The 21,541-nt window shown below is 45.2% G+C and overlaps 1 protein-coding gene across 5 annotated transcripts in view; it reads right to left on the reverse strand.

Moving 5' to 3' along the window:
- The window catches only part of srpk3 (SRSF protein kinase 3), a 24,252-nt gene extending 4,193 nt beyond the window's left edge, over nucleotides 1-20,059 (reverse strand). For 2 of the 5 annotated variants that reach the window (XM_046056849.1, XM_046056844.1), the window contains exons 1-12: nucleotides 19,611-20,059; nucleotides 18,645-18,741; nucleotides 12,364-13,310; nucleotides 11,524-11,632; nucleotides 10,538-10,625; nucleotides 8,567-8,654; nucleotides 8,388-8,494; nucleotides 8,124-8,289; nucleotides 6,306-6,331; nucleotides 3,983-4,108; nucleotides 3,503-3,557; nucleotides 2,838-3,059 (exon numbers count right to left, since the gene is read on the reverse strand). In XM_046056849.1, coding sequence (XP_045912805.1) covers nucleotides 2,838-3,059; nucleotides 3,503-3,557; nucleotides 3,983-4,108; nucleotides 6,306-6,331; nucleotides 8,124-8,289; nucleotides 8,388-8,494; nucleotides 8,567-8,654; nucleotides 10,538-10,625; nucleotides 11,524-11,632; nucleotides 12,364-13,310; nucleotides 18,645-18,741; nucleotides 19,611-19,620 — 2,041 coding nt within the window. In that variant the 5' untranslated portion in view covers nucleotides 19,621-20,059. Of the gene's footprint in view, nucleotides 1-2,837; nucleotides 3,060-3,502; nucleotides 3,558-3,982; nucleotides 4,109-6,305; nucleotides 6,332-8,123; nucleotides 8,290-8,387; nucleotides 8,495-8,566; nucleotides 8,655-10,537; nucleotides 10,626-11,523; nucleotides 11,633-12,363; nucleotides 13,311-17,939; nucleotides 18,248-18,644; nucleotides 18,742-19,610 lie in introns of those variants that run through there. The other 3 variants (XM_046056845.1, XM_046056848.1, XM_046056846.1) reach the window with 3 other exon arrangements.
- Between the last annotated feature and the right edge of the window lie 1,482 nt (nucleotides 20,060-21,541).

Raw genomic sequence — 21,541 nt, forward strand, 5'->3', positions numbered from 1 at the left:
CTGAGCTCCTCTCTCCTCTACTTTCTCTCCCTCTGTATGCAACCTCATCCCATTATTGCATGTTACTAACACAACTTCTCCCCTTTCTGGTAGTCTTGTGCTTTCTCGTCCCTCTCCTCTCTCCTCCTATCACTTCCTGCAGGTGTTTCTGGCTCTGGAGCTGTGGAGTCTGGATCTGTGGTTGCGGGTCACCTGCTGCCCCCGTGTTCCTGCTCGACACCCTCTGCTGCAACGACTATTGTTACTAGTCCTATTGCTATTATTATTATAATCATTAACATTACGACTGTTATCATTAACACTACTATAAATATCTGTACCATTTTTCATTTAGTCTATAGCAACATCACCTTTACTGTCTGTACCTCTGTGTGGATATTGTGTAGGCTGCCTCCCTCCCCCTCTCCCTCTCCCTCTCCCTCTCTCCCCCTCTCCCTCTGTCTTACTGTCTGATCACCTGAGGAGCGCAGAGCAAGCCCGCCGGGCCAGGCGACTACGTTGTGATTTTAAGGACGTTCCTAAGACCGACATTGTCCCCAACACTAACCAGCATGCAGTGTGCAGCTATCCACTTCGCTGTGGCGTTTGATCTCTTGTCTTGCTTTTGTTTATCTGCTTCTCCCGCACGCTGCATCCAGGGTCGTCTGCCGAAGCATCCCTCCGCTGCTTGTTTGGGTGGCTGCTTTGCAGGCTGATTAACATCCTGCCCCTCCTGTGACCCAGGGTTTGACTGGATGTGTATTCAGAGCCAGTGAGCAACGGACTTTCAAACTAATAATAATAAATAAATAAAAACAGCGTTAATTAATTAATGCGTTAACGCAATAACAACATGTTAAGCTGCCCAGCCCTGGAAATAATGTACAAAAGTTGTAAAATATAAAACTTTCTGCTGCTGGCCTCTGTCAGGCGAGCGCAATAATGATGCAGTGAATAGTGACAATTCTCTCTGACCAATCAGTAGTCTGCTGTGTTTTCACATCAGATTTTATTATCGCCTCAGCTCGCTTGGAACCTCGACGGAGGTGATACGAAAAAACCTGGTAACCTGGCACCAGGCACAAGTTCAACTTGATAGAATCCCTGATCCCTGATAGAAAAACCAAAAAAGCAGAGTAGAGTCGAGGCGAGTTGCGCTGGTACCGTTCAGTGGAAAAAGGGGCTTTTCAAAAGTACAGATCATCCAGGACTGGTGACCAATCAGCAACACGTATCCGATTCACATTTAGAGTCACATTTACACGCTGCGCTGCACGATGGTTCACGTCATGAACTCAGCGGCACAAACCGGCAACCATCACATACATGCTAGAAAACATGCTGTGAGTGGAAGTTCTTCACGCTCGCAATCTGTAAACCCTGTAAAGCCAAAATCAGCCATGTTTCCCAACACAGACTTTAACCTGGCGGACCGGCCGGGTATTGTTGAGTTTTAAAATGTTACAACAAACTTAATGTATTCCAGCGTTTCAGGGTTTTCCTTCAAATGTAAAACTGCCAGACAACTGCATTAGAATGTTAATTAAATCATTGTTTATCTCCTCTTTGTAATGTGAAGGAAACTGACACCTCTTTGTTTAGTGCCAGAAGGATCATTTTGTTTAACTTCTTCATAGACTACTAAGATTGGGTGTCGACCGTTTTGGAGACAACCTCTGTTGTGTTGTATGACTAGTTGGTAGAGCAAAGACTGTGTATTCCTGTTTATCAAAGGGGGTTCTACGTCTGCGGTCAGCACTCTTTTGTTAGACCAAAAGCAACGTAGAACAGTAAGGTACACCCTTCTTAATTGGGTGACGAAGAAGTAACCAAACGACCAATGGCTATGGTCCTGAGCCATTTGGAGGAAAAAAAGGACCCGCCCACATACCTGGAGGATATTAACAACCTATTTTGATGATGATTTGGATAGACATGTTCAAGCCAAATTACATTTATACGCTGATGATACAGTGGTTTACACCCAGGCTTCCACCATTTCAGCAGCAGTGCAGGAACTTCAAACTGCATTTCAGGCATTGCAAAATACATTATTGAGTCTAAAACTGGTTTTAAATACACAGAAAACAAAGTTTATGGTCTTCTCAAAAGCTCGAGCACAGCTATTTGACAACTGTGGCCTCTTGTCCTTAGATGGGAAATCAATTGAGAGAGTGTCTTCATACAAGTACTTGGGGATATGGATAGATGATAAGCTCTTCGTCAATGAACATATTACTGCTTTAGTAAAGAAACTTAAAGTCAAGCTTGGCTTTTATTTCAGAAACAAATCTTGTTTTACTTTTAGTGCTAAGAACTTTAGTACTAAGCTACTTTTCTGTCTGTAACATCACTGGTATATCTTTATTTATAAAGCTATACTTGGCAAACTTCCGCTGTACCTCTGTAACCTCCTCTCTGTCTGCTCTGGTCCGTATCAGCTACGCTCCTCAAAGTGGTTGCTTTTTAACGAGCCACGAGTTGCAACCAAATTTGGAAGAACTGCTTTCTCTTATTCCGCACCTTGGGGGTGGAATAATCTACAGAAAGAGCTGAAGTTAGAAACCCTTATGTCCATTAATGAATTTAAAACTACTGTAAAGAATGTTGTGATGGAGACATGTTCTTGTTTTTCTCAAGAGTCTCATTGTGTTTTTTAACATTTTGTACTTCTTTTATCATGAAAATGTAACTTGGTGTTTATTATGTATGCATTTGTTGTGATTTGGCTGCTACCTTGGCCAGGTCTCTCTTGGAAAAGAGATTCTGAATCTCAATGGGACTTCCTGGTTAAATAAAGGTTAAATAAAAAAAATAAACAACATAAAATATAACCATATCTGTGTGTGTTTTCTTACCGTCTCGCCCGCTAGAGCATCCTGACTGAATAGAAAGTGCTGACTCAGACGTCGCTGATATCACAGAGCTGGAGAACCCCGATAGGCCAGAGGCGGGGCTGGAGAACCGCCCGGGGGCGTGGCCGTTACACCTGTCCTCCAACCAGGAGCAGGTGGACTCTGGGCTGGCTTTGCTGTTGGCTGTGGAGCAGAAATTGTTGTTGCCATTGACGACCAGAGAACCTGAGAGTAAAAGAGAAGTACAAGTTTAGTCAACCAATTACTACATTTAGAGAGTCTGTATAAGTTATATGTAGTAAAAGAATATTTAACTGTTGTAGTGACAGAGACAATATTTTGTTTGGGCGAGTGGATGATTTATGCGCACATGCGGATTCGAATGACGTCAGAACTGATTCACCCATTATTTATATATTTATATATATATATATATATATATATATATATATATATATATTTTATAATAATATTTAAATAATAATTAATACATATACAGAGGTTCAGCGTGTAACAGTGGGTAACAGAGTGTATCGGCATGTAACAGCGGGTATCGACAGGTATCGGCATGTAACAGCGGGTATCGGCATGTAACAGCGGGTATCGGCATGTAACAGCGGGTATTGCCATGTATCGCCATGTAAAAGTGTGTATCAGTGTGTACTCACAGTTACTGTCTGTGTCGTCAGGTTGTAACAACACACAGTCTTCCTCCTCCATCCTCTGAACACAAGGACAAAATGGAAACTTATTTTGGAGGGATCATTTTGTCACATCCTGTTGCACTCTGATTGGCTGCTGTAACACAGCTGCTCTTCAACAGTAGTAATAAGTACTAATATAAGTAATATTATAGTATTAATACAGTGAAAAGAGATGCACACGGACATTTAAAAACTATGACAAGGTAAATAAAATAAATCAAAAAAATAATAAAATGACATTTATTAACATAAAATCACAAATAGTTTGCAGTTTCATGAATAACCTTTAGCTCTTCCTCGCCGTCGCTGCCGTCACCTACAATTTAATGCAGAAGTGCAGCCGTCTGCTAACTAAAGGTTGACCCACACCTGAACAGCCAATCAGAATGCAGAGTTTTCAGCAGCCGTTGAGGTAACATCCATCATAAATCCATGTAAACTTTCCTTTCTATCAGTACTACAGTTGTACTGCAGTACCTGTATATCCTCCAGTCTCTCCTCCAACAGTCTCTGTTGACGCTTCGCTTTCCTCTTCAGCTTCTTCTTCTTGTTCTTAGACAGCTTACCGACCTGGAGAGAGAGACGGCAGAACAAAGTGAAGTTTCTACACATCAGCTCTGTGACACTGTTGTTAAAGTGCTCTCACACACAAACACACTTGGTGTTACTGACACTACACACACTGCCAGAGCTGACCACAAGCTCATCAAGTCCAGCCGCCATCTTTGTTATATTCATTTTCATAAAACAGTTTCAATTAGCGAGCTGTGTTTGGATAAGGTGTGTACATTATACGACCCCCAGCCTCCAGAGAAACGAGCCTGCATCAGTGTCGGCGCTCAGTCGAGAGGCCGTCCTGCCCAGCAGGGAGTCGTCTTCAGAGTCGGACAAATCACGTTGAGAACTGCGTTGATTGACTGGGGACATCCTCATTAGACGGGCTCCTTCGCACCAAAGCAGCGGCAACAAATTGCCGAAGGCGCAGTCAGCATTAAAGAGGGTCGACTGATACAAGGTTTTTTTAATAGCCGATTACAGAACAATACAAGGTCAGTCTGTGTGAAAATAATTTCCATTATTCCTACAGAGTACAATCTATTATTCATGTTATCTCAGCAAGTAAACTACAGTTAGTAAGAAGTGACGTCATTAGGCTGCATTATTCTCTACAGCAGAGGTCAGTAATAGGCGGACCGCGGTCTGGACCCGGGCGCACAGCCGATCTATTATTCAGTACTACCTCGTGACGGAGCGTTTCTATTTTAACCTGCGCAGCTTTTCTACCATTTACAGTAGGCGACTGTTTTAGCGGCACAGGAAACTCATGTGATGCTGCTCGGCCAATCAAATCTGTGCATTCCGATAAGCATTGGCAAAGGCGTTAACGGCCCTGAGCAGAGCTCACGTTTCTCACTGAACAAGAGGAAGTAGGGACGTGGTAGCTCTATAAGAGGGAATGAAAGAGAAGAGGAGGCATTACAGCTGTTCATTTGTTAAGATGAACACACTTCAATCACTAAAAGCTTTTTATTTTATTTTTTCTGAAATTGAGCAACAAATAAAAATTATTTATTTTAAGATGCACATTTACAAAAACATTTTTTAAATGCAGCCTATAGATTACTTAAATTTAGAATTTATTATTAGAGTAGTTATTATTTATTATCCCTTCAGTTTTATGTGAAAACTGACTTTGTTGAATTATATTGTTATATTGTCTCTACACAGTCTACGGATTTGACACTCATGTTGAGACAACTAGGCTACGCGTTATGGTCTAGGCTACTGAATGACAGCAAGTTGATCCGAACCTTTGCTTCGTGAAATTTTCTCTAACTGGACCTCTTTGAATTTTAATTGAATACCCCTGCTCTACAGTATAACATAAGGCTGTCGCGGTGAAGTAATTTCCCGCACGGCAACATGTTGGGGCTCATTCTTCATCAGTGAAGAAATCTGGCGTCAGCGGATCTCCCCTCGCTGCACAGCGAGCCGCTAACAGCAGCTTTACGGTCGGAGCAAAACAACACAAAACACGGCAACACTTCCAGCTTCAGAGTTTGAAGTCCCCGGCGCTCCGTCCTTGAACCGTCACAGAGCTCGTTACGGCTGTGGAACTTTTTAACATGCTCTGAAGTGTAAAGTTTGAACATTGCGGTTGTTGCGGTGCTCGCCATCCTCCGCGGCGGGCTTGACCAATAGTCTTGCGGTTGTCGCGACAGCCCTGGTATAAGATCAGATCTGCTGTCAGTCAGGATGTGACGTGTTAACAGAAAGGACGATCTACAGCAGAACCCGATTCTATTTCACTCATTAATTAAAGTTCCATCTAAAACAACACGTTACCAGCTGAGACAACACGGAGATTAGATTCTGCAGCAATAATGTATAATACATGACTTTTCTATGTTTTGATATCAGCATTATGGTATATCCTGCTCTCTAAATATCGGCATCAGTATTTGAAAACCCGTATCGGTCGACCTCTTCTTCCTATGAGAGATGTGTGTTGTTTTGTTGACACACTCTTGACAGTAACAGCAGAGTAAATACAGCAGGTGACAAATATCTGGAATCAAACCAGCGATGCTAAAGCTCGATAACCACTCGACCTCCAGGACGTCTCCCTTCCTGCTCACAGCTTGGTCGTTTTTAGATTCAACAAGCGGGATTTTAACCAAACGGTTAGAGACACCTGAAACAAGTTGTCAATCTGAAATGGTAGTAACCAATGAGAACACAGCAGGCATCACACCTGAACACTTACCTGTAGATCCCTGGGAGCCATGCTAACTAGAGAGAGAGACACACAGAGGCAGAGAGAGAGAGAGACACACAGGAAGAAACATCAGAAACAGGAAATAAAGATGGAAGACAGTCAGACAGAACTGTGTGAAACAGGAGGAGGAGACGCCCGGGCCACGCCGCCTACCTGAGCACCGCGTGTGCGTCGCAGAACCTCTTACTTTACTAACTTCACCCACAAAGATTTGTCAACCTCCTAAAATATTTTGCTAATATAAAAACAGATCGGCAAATCAGATCGTTTACTTAATACTACACTGTTACGAGTAAAAGTCCTGCATTAAAAATGTTACTTCAGTAGAAGCATGTGAGTATAAAAGCAGTAAAATGTCCCTGTGCCTGTTGCGGTACGATTATTACTCCTCATCACTAATATGAAGCCGGATGTTGCTGCTGTAGTTGTTGAGCTGGAGCTCATTCTGAACAGTTTAGTAAATGATTATTTTCATTCTGGATCAATCTGCTGATTAATTGCTCCATTAATTGATTGAGAGCCAAAAGTGATGCTTTGTTGTGTCCGACCAACAGTCCAAACCTCAACATAGGGCTGAACGATACGGCCAAAAACGTTATCACGATAAAAAGTTTCATATCAAATCTTTATTTCTTTCAAGTTTAAAGGGCTGATTTTTGCTACTGAGTGAAAGTTGAAGAAACCTGATGGTTAATTGTAGTTTTAAACTTTTCTTTATGGTCAGAACACTTGATGCCAAACAAAATTAAGCGGCCAAAAATAGCAACAGTGTTCAGCCTAATGGGTCAAAAGACCGAAGAAATTTCACCAAACAATCACATTGACATCCGCTCCGTCTGTGGCTGACTTCTTAGAAAAGAAGCGCTTAGAGTGTTTCTGTCACTCGTCTGTGAGAAGGAGATTAAGCTAGCCGCACCTACATTTGGAGTGCACACGTATTCCAGCCTTTACGGTAAGTGAGGCGGCCCAGAGCAGACATGCGTCATCTAGAGATTCAGCCTACAGCTGCAACGATTAATTGATTAGTTGTCAAGTATTAAATTAATCGCCACCTAATTTGATAATTGATAAATCGTTTAAAGAAAGAAAAGTCAAAATTCTCTGATTACAGCTGTTTGAATGTGAATATTTTTCACATTTCTTAACTCCTCTATGACACTAAGACGTCATCCTGGGCTTTGGGACACACTGATCAACATTTTCTGACATTTTAGCTGGAATAGTTAGTGAAAATGATCTGTTGACGGTTAAACTGACATCATACGAGCAACATTAAACCTTCCAACCACACTGTGAATATCTGTAGAATAGACATTTATTTTTATCATCACTTAGTTTTTACAATTGAGAGCGCGCTTTTTTCCTCTTTCCGTCCAATGAAATGAAACATGCTATTGATGATGATAATGTAGAAAGACCTGCTGTCTGTGTTAAAGACGCATGCGTGTTATTCACGCACAGGTACAGGTCGGCGGCGTGGCTCGGCGTTTGAAAGCAGACAGACAGATAGAAGACAGACAGGAAGCTGAAACCACAGCTCCCAGTAACACTGCTGTCTGACTCCAGTGGACACACAAACTGTCAAACTGAAGTCAGAATTACTGAAGAATCCAGATTATCTCATGAGAAAAAAAACATTAGTCCCTCCACACAGCGTGAGAGCACGGATCTGACAGCTTGACTCAGGATCTCCTGGGTGTTTTGACTCTGACTCGATGTTGGAGGTTTCAGCTTGTTTTCACAAAAGTTTAAGTCAACACACTCGTTGTCTTGTCCTTCTGACCAATCACACGGCTTGCTCCTCACCTGATGACCCGGAAGGGGGCGGGGCTCCAGCTTTCTGCCAGATGGTTGCCTCAGCCGCCAGTCTCCTGATGTAAACCTCATCGACGTCCAATAAGATGTTCTCTGGTTTGATGTCAGTGTGGATGATCTTACACTTAGTGTGGAGGTAGTCCAGACCCTGCAGCACCTGTGAGCACACAGCCGAGTCACTGCCAAGGTCAGCCAGGTCCCTGAGGACACGTCACTGTGTGTATACTAGTGTGTATGACAACGTTTGCGCGTTACCTGTCTGATGATGGTCTTGACACAGATCAGGGGAAGTCCCATGTAGTTTGACTTAATGATCCACTTTAACAGCTGATGACCCAAAACTTCCAGAACCATGCAGACATCTGAGAGAAGCTGAGGAAAGTACTGACTGACAGAGACAGACAGGTGGACAGACAGGTACTCAGTAAGGATACGGACTCCGTTGACTCCAGAGATCTTGAAGTCGTCGATCAGCTGGACGATGGTTTCTCTATAGGGGTCAGAGGGGTCACTGTCTCTCACCTGTATGGAAACAGACTGGTTACCTGCGTTACTCTGTAACACCTGGGACTAGGAAGCCAGTTCAGCATCCCCGCAGGATATCTGTGCATTATCTGGCTGCACTAACCACCGATCAGGAATGAACTCGCTAAGCCAACCCAGGGTCTCCCAATCAAACAGCCCGTTCTCACTCCCAAGTCATCGCATATGGTAAGTAAGTAACATTTATTTATATAGCACTTTTCACAGATAAAATCACAAAGTGCTTCACAATAAAACAACAAAGTACCGTTCTAGCTAAACACCAGAAACACATTGACAACTTTAAAACCAACCCTAATGTTTGACTAACAGAGTCTTCAGCTGCTTTTTAAAAGAAACAACACAGTTTAAGGTGCGTAACGAAGTGGGGAGTGCATTCCACAACCTGGGTGCAGCGGCTTGGAAGTGGGTATGGGGAACTACTAAACGCCTCTGACTTAATGACCTTAGGTTACGGGGGGCAGGGTTAGGGTTTGACCTTGTAACGCTCTAAAAGTAAGGACCAAGATTTTAAAATGAATTCTGGCAGCCAGTGAAGGGATGATAGGACTGGAGTAATGTGCGATCTTCATACGGAGCCGTCGCCATCAGTTTGTAACAAACGAAGGGTAGGTAAAAGATATTTAACAGAAAAGACCGAATAAGGAGGTGGTTGGGGTGGATTGAGGGCCAGAAGCCGGACTTTCAACCAGTAGAACAATGTTTTTTTTCCCGTGCGCACCAAAATGTCAACATTAAATGTTTTTATTTAAGTTACGTAGGTTAGGTAAGTAACATTACATATCTTAAATAATTTAACAGATGTGCGTAACAGTTTTTTAAACCAAAACCAGGATCTATTCCTAAACCTGACCAAGTGGTTTTGGTGCCTAAACCTGACCAAGTGGTTTTGGTGCCTAAACCTGACCAAGTGGTTTTGGTGCCTAAACCTGACCAAGTGGTTTTGGTGCCTAAACCTGACCAAGTGGTTTTGGTGCCTAAACCTGACCAAATTGTGACGTTTGACAACATCAAAAACATGGCGTTTCAAAATTGCAATGTTCCGTTTCGCTGACTTGACCACGGAGCCCTGAACTTCGAAAAACTGCGCTAAAGAGTACCCAGGGTGTTAAAAAGGGGTCTTGACCAAGTGTCCAATACGTGACGAGTTGAGAGTGAGAATATGTTGAATCCAACCATGAGCGCATCCAGATAAAAGGGCCAGTGTTTGAAGCAGATGACCAATCGCAGACATGGACATGTCTACCGGCAGCAGAGCGGCATATTTTACAAACCAAGAGCCAACTGTAATATTAGACAGACAGGATGAAGGTCAACACAAAATCCAGGGAACTGTGTGGATGTGGAAGTTAACAGGCTGATAATATCACGGCCCATCATTAGGACACGAGCAGCTCTGACTACGACCCTAATTACATTTGTTGGTTCCATTAAATTGCAGCTGCAGTGTGTCAGCGTTCCCACATTGAAAGCTTTGCACGCTAAATAAGTGGTCGTTCAACTCACTTTAAGAACTTCTTGTCGCTTCAAACATCAGATTCATTTATTTATCACACTCATCATCAACATTTGATCTAAATTAACTTCAATAAAGAACCCAAAAATCCATTCATGCCATTAAAAGAGCTCAAATAGTGATGAAAGACTTTTTACCGAAAGAATCTTTACCGAAAAACCAAATAACAAAAGGAGGGCGCTACATGACCAGCTTGTAATATAAGAAACAAATGCACCTGAAAGTATAATAAATGAATTCATATTAAATTTAACTTGAGCCCCAAAATATCTGCTCATAATATTCATCCTCACATAAGAAGAAAAATGAAGCCCTTTATTTTAACAGCTGTGTGCATGAGACTCACACATCTGAGCAGCTTGATCTCATCCAGAGCCGTCTCGGTGTAATGCGGAGCGCTTTTCACCACCTTCAACGCCACAAAACGCTTCTTCCTAAACACAAACACAGATTCGGAGGATGTGACAGAACAGAAACAGAATCAGTGCTTTAAAACAAGGTGTGTGTGGAGGGGGGGCTTGTTTTACTATATTCATGGGGTGCAAAAAACAGGATTGCAATATACTTGTAGTGTCCAACAGCTTCGTGGGGAGCAAAATGCTCGACCCACAAGTTTAAAGGGCTGTTTGAGGGTTAAGACTTGGTTTTAGGGATAGGCTTAAATCCCCGGACATACTTGCTTTTAACTACGCGTACGCAAGATGGCTGCCACGCGTATCCTGCGTTCCTTTGGAGCGTCGGTTGTACACGTCTCCAGAAATTAACGCTATGCATCCGCGAGATGCAGTTCAGCACATGAACGTGGGGTCAGTGTGTCGATCTGATCGGAAGGTCAGCAGCGACCTCCTGCTCCACACACCAGCCAGGTGGTGGCGGCATGCAGTCGGTTTGCCAACCGCCATTAAACGCTAAAGAATAGGAAGAAGAAGGTCAGCAGCAGACTTAAAAAAAAAGGTGATTATTGGCGGTTTACAGTAAAATTCCTGGAGCTGGTTCGCAATTACCAAGATCGTTATGATGTCTCAATAAAATCACAACCTGCTCGAGTGACGCTGTGTTTGGTTTGTTTACAATGTGCAAATTGGGAGGTTGTCAAGGAAGATGATCCGACCCTGATCTGCCCCCTAGTGGATTCATGTTTAATCCTCCAGGTACACGTAAAGTATGCAGGCAAGTACGTGAACAAAGCCGTTTGCATCGCCGACGCCGGTCTACGCCTACGCATTGATAAAAAGAGAGTATGTCGTGGGCTTAAAGGTTAGGCATGTAGTTCTGACGGTTAAGGTTAGGGTAAGGGGCTAGGGATGTCCCAACGTGTGTGATGTGTCTTACTGCAGGTCCCAGCAGAGCCAGACTGTAGAAAAATGTCCCCAGCCCAGTTTTCGGACCACATGGTACCTCCCGTTAAACAGATCACCGATCATCACTGGGTAGTAACCACCTGGAACACAAACAGAACCAACTGAACAGGGACAGAACACAGCAGGGACCGACAGACACTGTGGACATCAATATGAAAACCCAGGTACGGGTATGCGGACCAGGAGCTGAGAACGTCTGCAAGAGGGTCGCCTCTATGAGACTGAGGGTCTCTGAGAGGAAGTTTGTTGTTGGTTCATCAGGTCTGGGACTGTATGTCTTAGTCTTGCACCTGTCCACAAGGTCTTTAACTCCCTCCAGAGGAATTTATCTTGGATCCCGGGCAAAGTGGGGTACTGCCTGTTATAGACCTGGCTGCTGGACACAAAGAAGAAGTCGTCCTATTCCTATATATCGTCCTATATATTGAAAGGTTCTTTCAGGCTGATGAGAGGGGACGACTGATTGTAAAACTTTAAATTTAGATTCTGCATGTGATCAGCATCCTCCTGGACTCCTCCCTTTGCAGGGCAGGACCCCGGTGCTGACACAGCACACATTAGAGGGTTTATATACCCCATCAGACCCTGGCGAAGCATCGGGTTCCTCCACGAGTAGCTGGAGGACGGGGCTTAGGAAAAGGATGGATGTGTTACCTTATTGAGCCTTCTGCCACTGCGAGTCAGACCCAGATAAATAATGGATTAAATTCACTCAATCACTCAAGGTTATCAGTCAAAACAATCTATTTTGGGACCACAGAGCTTCATCATCAGTGTCAATCATCCAGTCTGGAACCCCGTCAACACTCACCTTTGCAGTAATCTGACGGGTCTTCCTGCTCTTCATCGTCAGAGCCCAGCAGCTGTGCAGGGGGTGGGGTTAACGCCGGAGGGGGAGGGCTCAAATTGGGAGGGGGTGTGGTCAGTTGAGGGGTGGCTGATGACATCATGGGAAGCAAACCAATGGGGGGATCCAGAGAGTCAAGGGAGCAGGGGAAGGAGGCGGAAGAGGACGCGCCAGGGGAGTAGAGGTGGGAGGAGACGCTGGAGGTGAAGGTCACCGCGGTCAGCGGGAACGGGTCAGGGTGGGAGGGGCTTACTGGAGGAGTGGGAGGAGCTCTGGCAGGATGCTGGGCAGAAAGTAATTCCGATGCATTGTGGGTAATATCGTGCGGTAAGGTTGGAGGTGATTTAAAGGGATCCGTTCGCTCGTCAGAAAGACTCTGAGTGACATTTTGGAGAGTTCTGTGAGGCAATCTGGAGGAATCCTGTTTGGTAACAGCTGGCGGTGATGGGCTGGGGCTGTGGGTGGGATTTTGAGATGTGGTGGGAGGTGATTGGCTGAAAATCTGAGGAATCACTGGCGCTGTCAGGGGGGTGTTCACGGGGAGCAGCAGGGCTGACTGGAGGGTACTTTCAGGAGCCACAAGCGGAGCTCCAGGGGTATCTACTGTATCTAGAAGAGCTGGTGTGGTCTTTAGGGTGTGCTGTGGAGGTGGCGAGGGGGGCCGGGGGACACTCTGGGGGGGAAACAGGGTGCTTTCTGTGGGCAACGAAGTGGTGAGTGGGGCGTTTTGTAGGGGTGCTGGGGTGGATTCTTGGACATCTTCGGTATACGTTTGCGTATTTCCTGGCGATGTGGTGGTTTCTAGAGTATTTCGGGAGGGCAGCCTGGTCGTTTGGGGGCAACTCTGCGACAATGTCGGGGGGAGGCTGCTGTTGGCATTTAGAGTCTGAAGGTCACAGAGATCATCAGGCCTGAAACACAGGAAAATAAGGTATTACACCAGGGCTCCACTGGAAGTCTGATTTTGTAAATCTCTGAAACAATCTGATATTTTTTGGAGAATTTGTGTGTATACCCCTATACGCTCACTATGAACTATGCTTCTGGTCTAAAACACAAAGACACCAAAGGTGCATCCAAGCAGGAAGCTTTCGGTCTGAGATGCGATTCTAATGCAGAACTCCCGTAAACCTGCATTCTATCGAACGGCCAGCAGGGGGCGACTCTTCTGTTTGCAAGAAGAAGTCCGGCTCCATTAGAAATGATGGTAAAATGTTTCTACTTGTCAGCTGATTTATTCCCTCAGTAAACACTTTCCTGATGAGTTTATGGTCTCAGTTGCTAGTTTCAAGTCTTCTTCAACACAGCATGATGTTCATTTAGTAAATTATGGTCCCATTTAGAGGAACAGAGACCAGGAAGCAGGGGAGGCTTTAGGGCGGGGCTACAAGCTGATTGACGACCTGTCAATCAGGATAGAGGCGACTCGTATCTGCTGCTGTGTGTACATTTAATCAGCGCCACTGAAAAAGCTCATCAGGAGTCGGCTGCTCATTTTTCAGGAAGTACGTTTAGTTTTAAGCCTGTTTGTCGCTAGCTAAAATTATCAGCCCTGTCAAAATTACATTTAACGTGAATTACAGATGCACCTCGCTAACCAAGCTAGCTAGCTCCGCACACGGCCGTTAGCTCCACCGTCTCGTCCAAATATGGTCACGTCAAGTAGCGCTGGTTGCTAAAAATCAACACGGCGGCGCCCTCTCGGCCAAACTCGAGGCTTGAAAACAGGTGACGTCACGATGACTACGCCCGCTTCTTATATGCCGTCTATTGGTGCATCTGAAGTCTCTTATTTTTCATTTCCTCCTCTGTATGTTGTGCACCAAAGTGCGATGAAACTCGAGACCAACCTTTACGGAAGTCTTTTACTGGCAGACACGCCCCTGATTGATGTGTTGCAGCTGACTGCACTGACCTCATACATCACGCAGTGTTTCCCATACATTGATTTATATCAAGGCTGACCGCCTCATTTTGATTTATTATGGTTTAAAATCGTATTTCATTGTGTTCATCGCTCAGCACCTCCTCTCGTTCACTCCCTCTTTCTCTCACGAGCACAATGACTACGGACCCGTCTGTGAACAGCCCCTCATTTTTGTGCACAATCTCAATCAAAACCTGATCATGCAGCGGAGGAACAATTATTGCAGACAAGATTCCTGAATCAATCCGGAGTTTAATGGTTAGTGGAAAGGTTGGATTAAGTGAGAGAGAATTAATAACTTCTTATTCTGCCTGACTAACGGCAGATAACCGCATCACACATGCATGAAATGAAACTCCAGCAGCGACCTCAGTGTGACCAGCAGATAATATTTAAGAGTGACATCATTTTAGAATAAGAGAATGATCATCTGTCTCTCAGTCTCAGGATTTAAAATGAATCGAATGGACTAATTATTAACAGGCAGCAGCACCATGTTTATTTTCTACATTTTATATTTTCTACAATTTCTTATTTATGTTAATGTTAAGAATCTATAGAAAAGATTCTATGCAATAAATATTGTTTGTTTCTACCTCGTCCTGTTCTGCAGAGGTTTCTTATTCTGAGAACGACATGTGTCATGTGTGACGGGTCAGGTGGGAGTCAGGCAGGTGCTAATAGGATTTTTAAGATGATTTTGGTTAACTAGCTAAATTGAACCGTTCCTCAGCCTTTCTGCAAATCCTTCAAGAGATTACGGGGCTGCTGCAGATCCAGAGCGTCCACCTGATCACTGCACCACCTAAAAAATCCTCCGGTCTGGTTTTTTTAAACGCTTGTTTTCATAAAAGCCCTTCTGGGGATGTTATTAAAGTAGCATCTGTTATAAGCACTATGCTAGTTGTTTGGCTATGTGTATAATGTATCTGTCCCCGTCAAGTAAACCATTAATAAAGAGAAAAAATGTGATTCTGACCACGTAGACATAGTCAGGTGTGTTTCTGCATGAAACGGACAACACATGGATCATGTATCTGCAACACACACACACAGCTGCTTTCCATGACATCTCTGAGTCATGGACATTGTTGAGGTTCGCATGAGCTGCACTGAAATAGCCTGAAGAGAGTGTGAGTGTGTGTGTGTGTGTGTGTGTGTGTGTGTGTGTGTGTGTGTGTGTGTGTGTGTGTGTGTGTGTGTGTGTGTGTGTGTGTGTGTGTGTGTGGTGGGATCATGATTCAGTCTCTGGATCTATTATTGGAGCTGAGTCTCTCCGGGCCAAGCACCAAACCTGTTTCTGTCAGCAGGACACCAGCTAGCTTAGCGCAACGCATGGGAGGAGCGGGAAACTGTTAGCCTAGCTGCTTGATTTACACGTTTCTTCTTCTTCTGTCCTTTGTATCTCCGTTACAGCGCAGGGGTGCCTCAGATCATTTTCTTCATCAAAGATAACGTGCAGAACTTCCTTTTGGAAATCTGCAGCTTTAAGTTGTTGTCACGGAGCGGTCGCCGTATAAAACAGTAAACATCAGTCTGATTTAATGATCGGTGTCACAGGTTTTGATGCCCTCAGTTAGGTTTGGTAGGAACAACGCTTCACTCTATGTCATGGAAACATCCGGAGTTTAGACAAAGTCCTGACAGGCGAGTCATGCCACTCAGCCGCCATCTTGGCAACGCCACCGCAGCTATTTCACATTAACAAGACCAGGCTCCTCTCTAAATGAACGGGCAGAGTCAGAACTGCAGTTTCACTGGTCACCGGGCAGAGATGGGGACTCGAGTTTGAGACTCAGACTCAAGTCCGACTTAAGTCGCACACACAGTGACTTCAGACTCGCTTTGAGACTCGTCCGCAAAAGACTTCAGACTCGCTTTGAGACTCGTCCGCAAAAGACTTCAGACTCGACTCGGACTCGAGGTGCGGGACTCGTGAACAATGTTTGTTTTTAGGAAACGTCTGATGAGCGTGCCGTTATTCCCTCCCTGCGTTACCTATAACCTGCCGACGTAACACGTAGCATCAGCTGCGATTCATCATAAACTTTGGCTTTTAAACTTCATACAACAAGAACCAAACAAACATTTTTTTTACAATCATGATGCCGTGCTCAACGTCGTGATGTCTGTGAGACGTGGACGATGGCATCGACTATCGGCCCAACGCTAGTTGATCATGTAACGTTACACTTTTATTGAGTTATAACGTTACACTGGGTTTAAGAGTCTGGGGGGGGTGTTGACTTACAGAAGTTAATAAGCGGTCATTAGTTGCATTGCACATTACATTAAGTGAAAAACAGGTTACAGTTACAGAATCTCTTATAGCCATGCAGTTTTATAAGCAGCCTGGATTGAACCACGAGAGACTCGAGACTCGAGACTTGGACTCTAGCTCAGAGACTCGAGACTTGGACTCTAGCTCAGAGACTCGAGACTTGGACTCTAGCTCAGAGACTCGAGACTTGGACTCTAGCTCAGAGACTCGAGACTTGGACTCTAGCTCAGAGACTCGAGACTTGGACTCTAGCTCAGAGACTCGACTTGGACTCTAGCTCAGAGACTCGACTTGGACTCTAGCTCAGAGACTCGACTTGGACTCTAGCTCAGAGACTCGACTTGGACTCTAGCTCAGAGACTCCCACGAGGTTTTAATATCATGTGACATGGTGACGTTTTGCAGCACTGGCGAAAAATTTCTAACCAGCATGCATCATGTTAAGTCAGCGCTGCTAAACACGACATGAAACGCAACTATTGTCTGCTTCTAAAAATAAACAAAACACTAAGATGCTGGCCACAACTTTCCCAGTTTGGGTCCAGCTGGATATCTTTGCTCCACCCAAGCAGGAACCTCCAGGTCTGAAAAGTGAAGCCTTAAACCTGCGTCCTCTCCAGCAGCCAGCAGGGGGCGACTCCACCGGCTGCAGAAAGAAGTGTGAATGTACAGAAGTCGTTACCACGGCGACCTGTTAATCAGGATAGAGGCGACGCGTATCCGCTGCTCTGTGAACATTTAACCAGCGCCGCTGAAAAAGCTCATCAGCAGTCGGCTGCTCGTTTTCCAGGAAGTAAGTTTTGTTCTAAGCTTGTTTGTTGCTAGCTAAAATTAGCATCCCAGCTAATATCACAGTTAACATGAATTACAGATGCACCTTGCTAACCAAGCTAGCTAGCTCATCCAAATATGGTCACACCTGGTTCCAAAAAAAACCAAGATGGTGACGGCCAAAATGCCAATGACTTCAAAACGGTAGTCCACAAACCAGCGGGGGACGTCACGCTGGCCACGCCCACTTCTTTAATACAGGTTGAGGTTAAATCTCTAGTTCCTGCAATAAATGCTTCCGATGTCCTGAAAAGAAACGTTTGTTTCTTGATGTTATCAACCAAAAGAATACATGCAGATGAAGAACAGAACCCAGGATGGCTCAACTGAGGAGGGCAAATCCACTATGAGATCAGGACTTTAGTGATGCTGCGTAATAGTTCCAACACTGACTGCTGCTTTGATCTCAGTTTGTACACAAAGAGCCAGCTGTTCTGACAGATTTACAATCACCACATTAAAAACACGTTCCACTGCACAAATTAGTTCTTACAACCCTACCGAACAGCTGGAACAGGACTACAGACCCAAACACAGTGTTGGGTATCAAGAACCGTGGACTCGTTCCTGACTTCCTGCATGTCTCATGTTTACAGCATCAAAGTGTCTCTGATCTGCCAGCTGCTGCTACGCCGACCGAACGTCAACAAAGCGTGAAGAAGAGAGTCCTTCTGGTTCTGGTCCTGGACCGTGGCGGGCCGCAGCAAACGCTCCAGTCAGGAGGTTCGGTGCGAAGGAGGAAGCGGCTTCGACGTGACGAAGCGTTTCCTTCAACACGGCGTGAATCTGAAGGAACGCTTCGCCGCGTTCAACGTGTCGCCGCGTTCAACGTGTCGCGCTCTCCCAGATCCAGCTGACGCTAACAGCAGCAACGCCTCAGGTACAGAACACAGGTGAGCCGACGTTCACCTTTTATACTGAAGGGAAACCGACGATGGGTACAGGTGAGACCCAGAGACGCCGCTCTAGGACAGAGACTCCTCTCACTTTAGAGACAGGAAGGAGAGGAGGAAGGTCACCGAGCGCTGGCAAGATCCGAGGTGAAGGAACCAGAACCGAGAGTCCAGAAGAAGAAAGTCAGACAGGAAGTCAAACAGAGAAAGTGACTCGTGGAATGAAACTCAGCCCACACACACAGCTAAATGTAGCCTCTGAGTTTATGAGGGTCATCAGGGTCTGGTCTAAAGCGTCTGCTGGTTTTCTTACCGGTTCTCGTCTGTTCGGACTCTCCTGTGTTTCTTGCCTCGCCGCCGGTGTTTCTTACCAGTGGCGGCCGTGTTTCCGTTTGCTGCACCAATAGCTGCTGAGGAGAAGGAACAACAACAGAGTCAAAAACACATGCGATCACACACTCAGCACTTTCTGTGATTTAACACATCTCCAGCTCATTTACACAACCACACACCAAACTTCATTTAGAAATTTGAGAATTTAGTGATTTGTTCCTTATTAGCAAGCACAGAACTCCAGGAACATGACCAGCAGTCCCTTTACAGAAGGATGAGGCACCAGTTTTCACTTTGGCATCCATACTGTGCACCAACTGCATCAATCATTCTGAGATTTGACAGATAACAGGTTCAACACAACATGAATGACCTAGATACAAATCACATCAAAACATCACTTATACAAACACCATTCATAAAACTCCAAATTCAGCCCCTCTCCTCCATATTGGGACTATTCAAACATTAATTGTCACACTGGAGAATTATTGAAATGATCGTTTAATTCAGCATACAAAGCACAGACACGTTTATGAACAAGAATCTTATTAACGTTTCTGATGTGGTTAACCTGAAACTACACCATGGAGCGTGGCAGCGACCAGCAGGAACCAGTTATGAAAGTTCACATTTAAGTTAACCAAATACCAGCTGGACGATCACCTTTGTGCCGAATTTACCAGCAGACATTTGTTTCGGGGAGAGGGGGAAAGGTCCGATTCTAGCAGGTACAAATCATCTGCTGGGACGCCAATCACTTCTAAATGCCAGATTTTTTGAATGGAGTCTGGCTGAGACGGAAAGCCGAATCTGTGTGTTGTTGTCAGCAGCAGCAGCAGTCACAGGCTGGTACCGTTAGCTTAGCATGTTCTCTGGAGTTCACACTGCACCGACAGCACTCACAGCTGAACCGGAACAAAGACCAGGATCAGGAGTACTTTACCTATCAGCATCCTGGCTCCCGGTCCTCAAACCGAACCGGGTCAGAGCGGTCTGTCCCGGGTGGGCTGACGGTGCTAGCTTGTTAGCCTCCGTTAGCCGGCTGAACGAACCCAGGAGACGGTCCGACTGGAGGTGGTTCAGAACCAGAAACTAACCCGGGTTAGAACGGGTTAGTACGGTGCAGCGTGGTGGTCATGAGCCAGTGGCCTGTCGGTTAGCTCGTTAGATGAGCACACGGTCTGCTGTCAGTTAGCCTGTTAGCCCCGTTAGCTCCCGGTCCAGATCAGCGGCTCTCCCTGCGCTCCGGCCCGGTCGGTACCGGATCGGTATCTGCACAGTACCGGGTCCACTCGGTTATTCTGGGTGTGTTTTCTGTTCTGCTTCGGTCCTACCGTTCATGGTCTCAACAGCTGCTGACAGTCTGACACCGGACACCGGGCTCTGCGCATGCGCAGTGACCGATAACGGCAAGATGACCTAAACTGGGAGCAGTGGCGGATCTTAATATTTTAAAGGGGGGGATTTGGGGGTCCCGGCTCGAAAAGACTGACTAGGCAGGTAAATGACGGGTAAACTCACCGTGTGGTCCAGCTCATGGATGGATAATGATACTACTAATAAACTAGATTTACTTTATTTGCCCCCGGAGGGCTATTGGTTCTGCATAATACGTAAAATACTGAAACGTTGCAAATTCTGTTTGTCAACAGAGCAATAAATATAATAATACAGAATAAAGTGCTCAAATTCGGTACATCGATTAATCAACATGACAGTCTTAATTTTGAGAGATATATAAATAGGCCTACAATTTCACAGCCATATGTTTTCACAGCCATCCACCACCATCATCATCATCATCATCATCATCATCATCATCAACATCATCGTCGTCGTGGTCAGTACCATCCATGACATAACAACACCATCACTATTAAATTATTAGAAAGAATGAGTGGCTGTATCTATTGCTCTTTCCGGGGGGGAAATCTAAGCCGGGAGCCAGAAGGTAGGATCTGAAACTGAATCAATGACATGTTACAGCGGGAAAAATTACAGTAATTGGTTAGAATAAGTATGGAGGGGAGAAAGGGGAAGGGAATGACCTTGGGCCTGTCGGGTGTGGCTAAGGGAGGGTGTTCCAACAGAAAATAATATGACAAAGGGCCTAATTTATAAACAATGTGGAGGGTCCAACATCCACGTCAAGGACTGCATACCTACACAGCAAACTAGGTCAACTGTCAGCGACTCCCGAAATGACCGTTTGAAAGTACCAGTCCAGCGACAGGTCTTAGAGCAGCAACCATTTTAAAAAGATCTTTACTTACTTACAAAACAAGAGGGGCTCACACCGCGACTCCCCGTAGAGACGCTGCAAAAGCAGTTCAATTTTATTTGGATCATCTTTCAACTTGCGAAAAAGAAAGATATGAGCACAAACTGCAAGTGGCATATCTGATCCGTGTAACGTTACAGCTTCCGCACACAACATGTGTCTGCAGGCTGCAGCCGGACCCTTCTCCTGCTCTGGGCCTCCAAGCATCGAAGGGGCGTCTTTGAGAAGACGAGTTGATGCGAGAGGGACCAGTGTGAATCATTTTAACCCCAGTGAAGTTAGCGGAGGGCTAAACCGTTAGTGTTCCATGTTCCACAGGAGGGGGTTAGAATGAAACTTTGCTCAGACCTCTGGGTTTGGGTGACTGGCTTTCCCCCCTCTCAAACAGTAAAAGTGTCAACATGCCAGACAAGACAAGGGTGACGTAGTTCACACCGTTTACATTTCTCTGGGGCTTTTTAGCTTATTTACAAGACATCAGAGGTCGCACGCCTCTGGAGCATCTGGGGGTCAAGGGTCTTGCTCAGGGACACATTGGTGGTTGTGTCACAGTGGGAAGCGAACGTGGGTCTCCCCCGAGGCATGTGTCTCAT

Source organism: Micropterus dolomieu, linkage group LG08 (assembly GCF_021292245.1).
Source record: "Micropterus dolomieu isolate WLL.071019.BEF.003 ecotype Adirondacks linkage group LG08, ASM2129224v1, whole genome shotgun sequence".
In the NCBI taxonomy this organism is placed as follows: Eukaryota; Metazoa; Chordata; class Actinopteri; order Centrarchiformes; family Centrarchidae; genus Micropterus; species Micropterus dolomieu.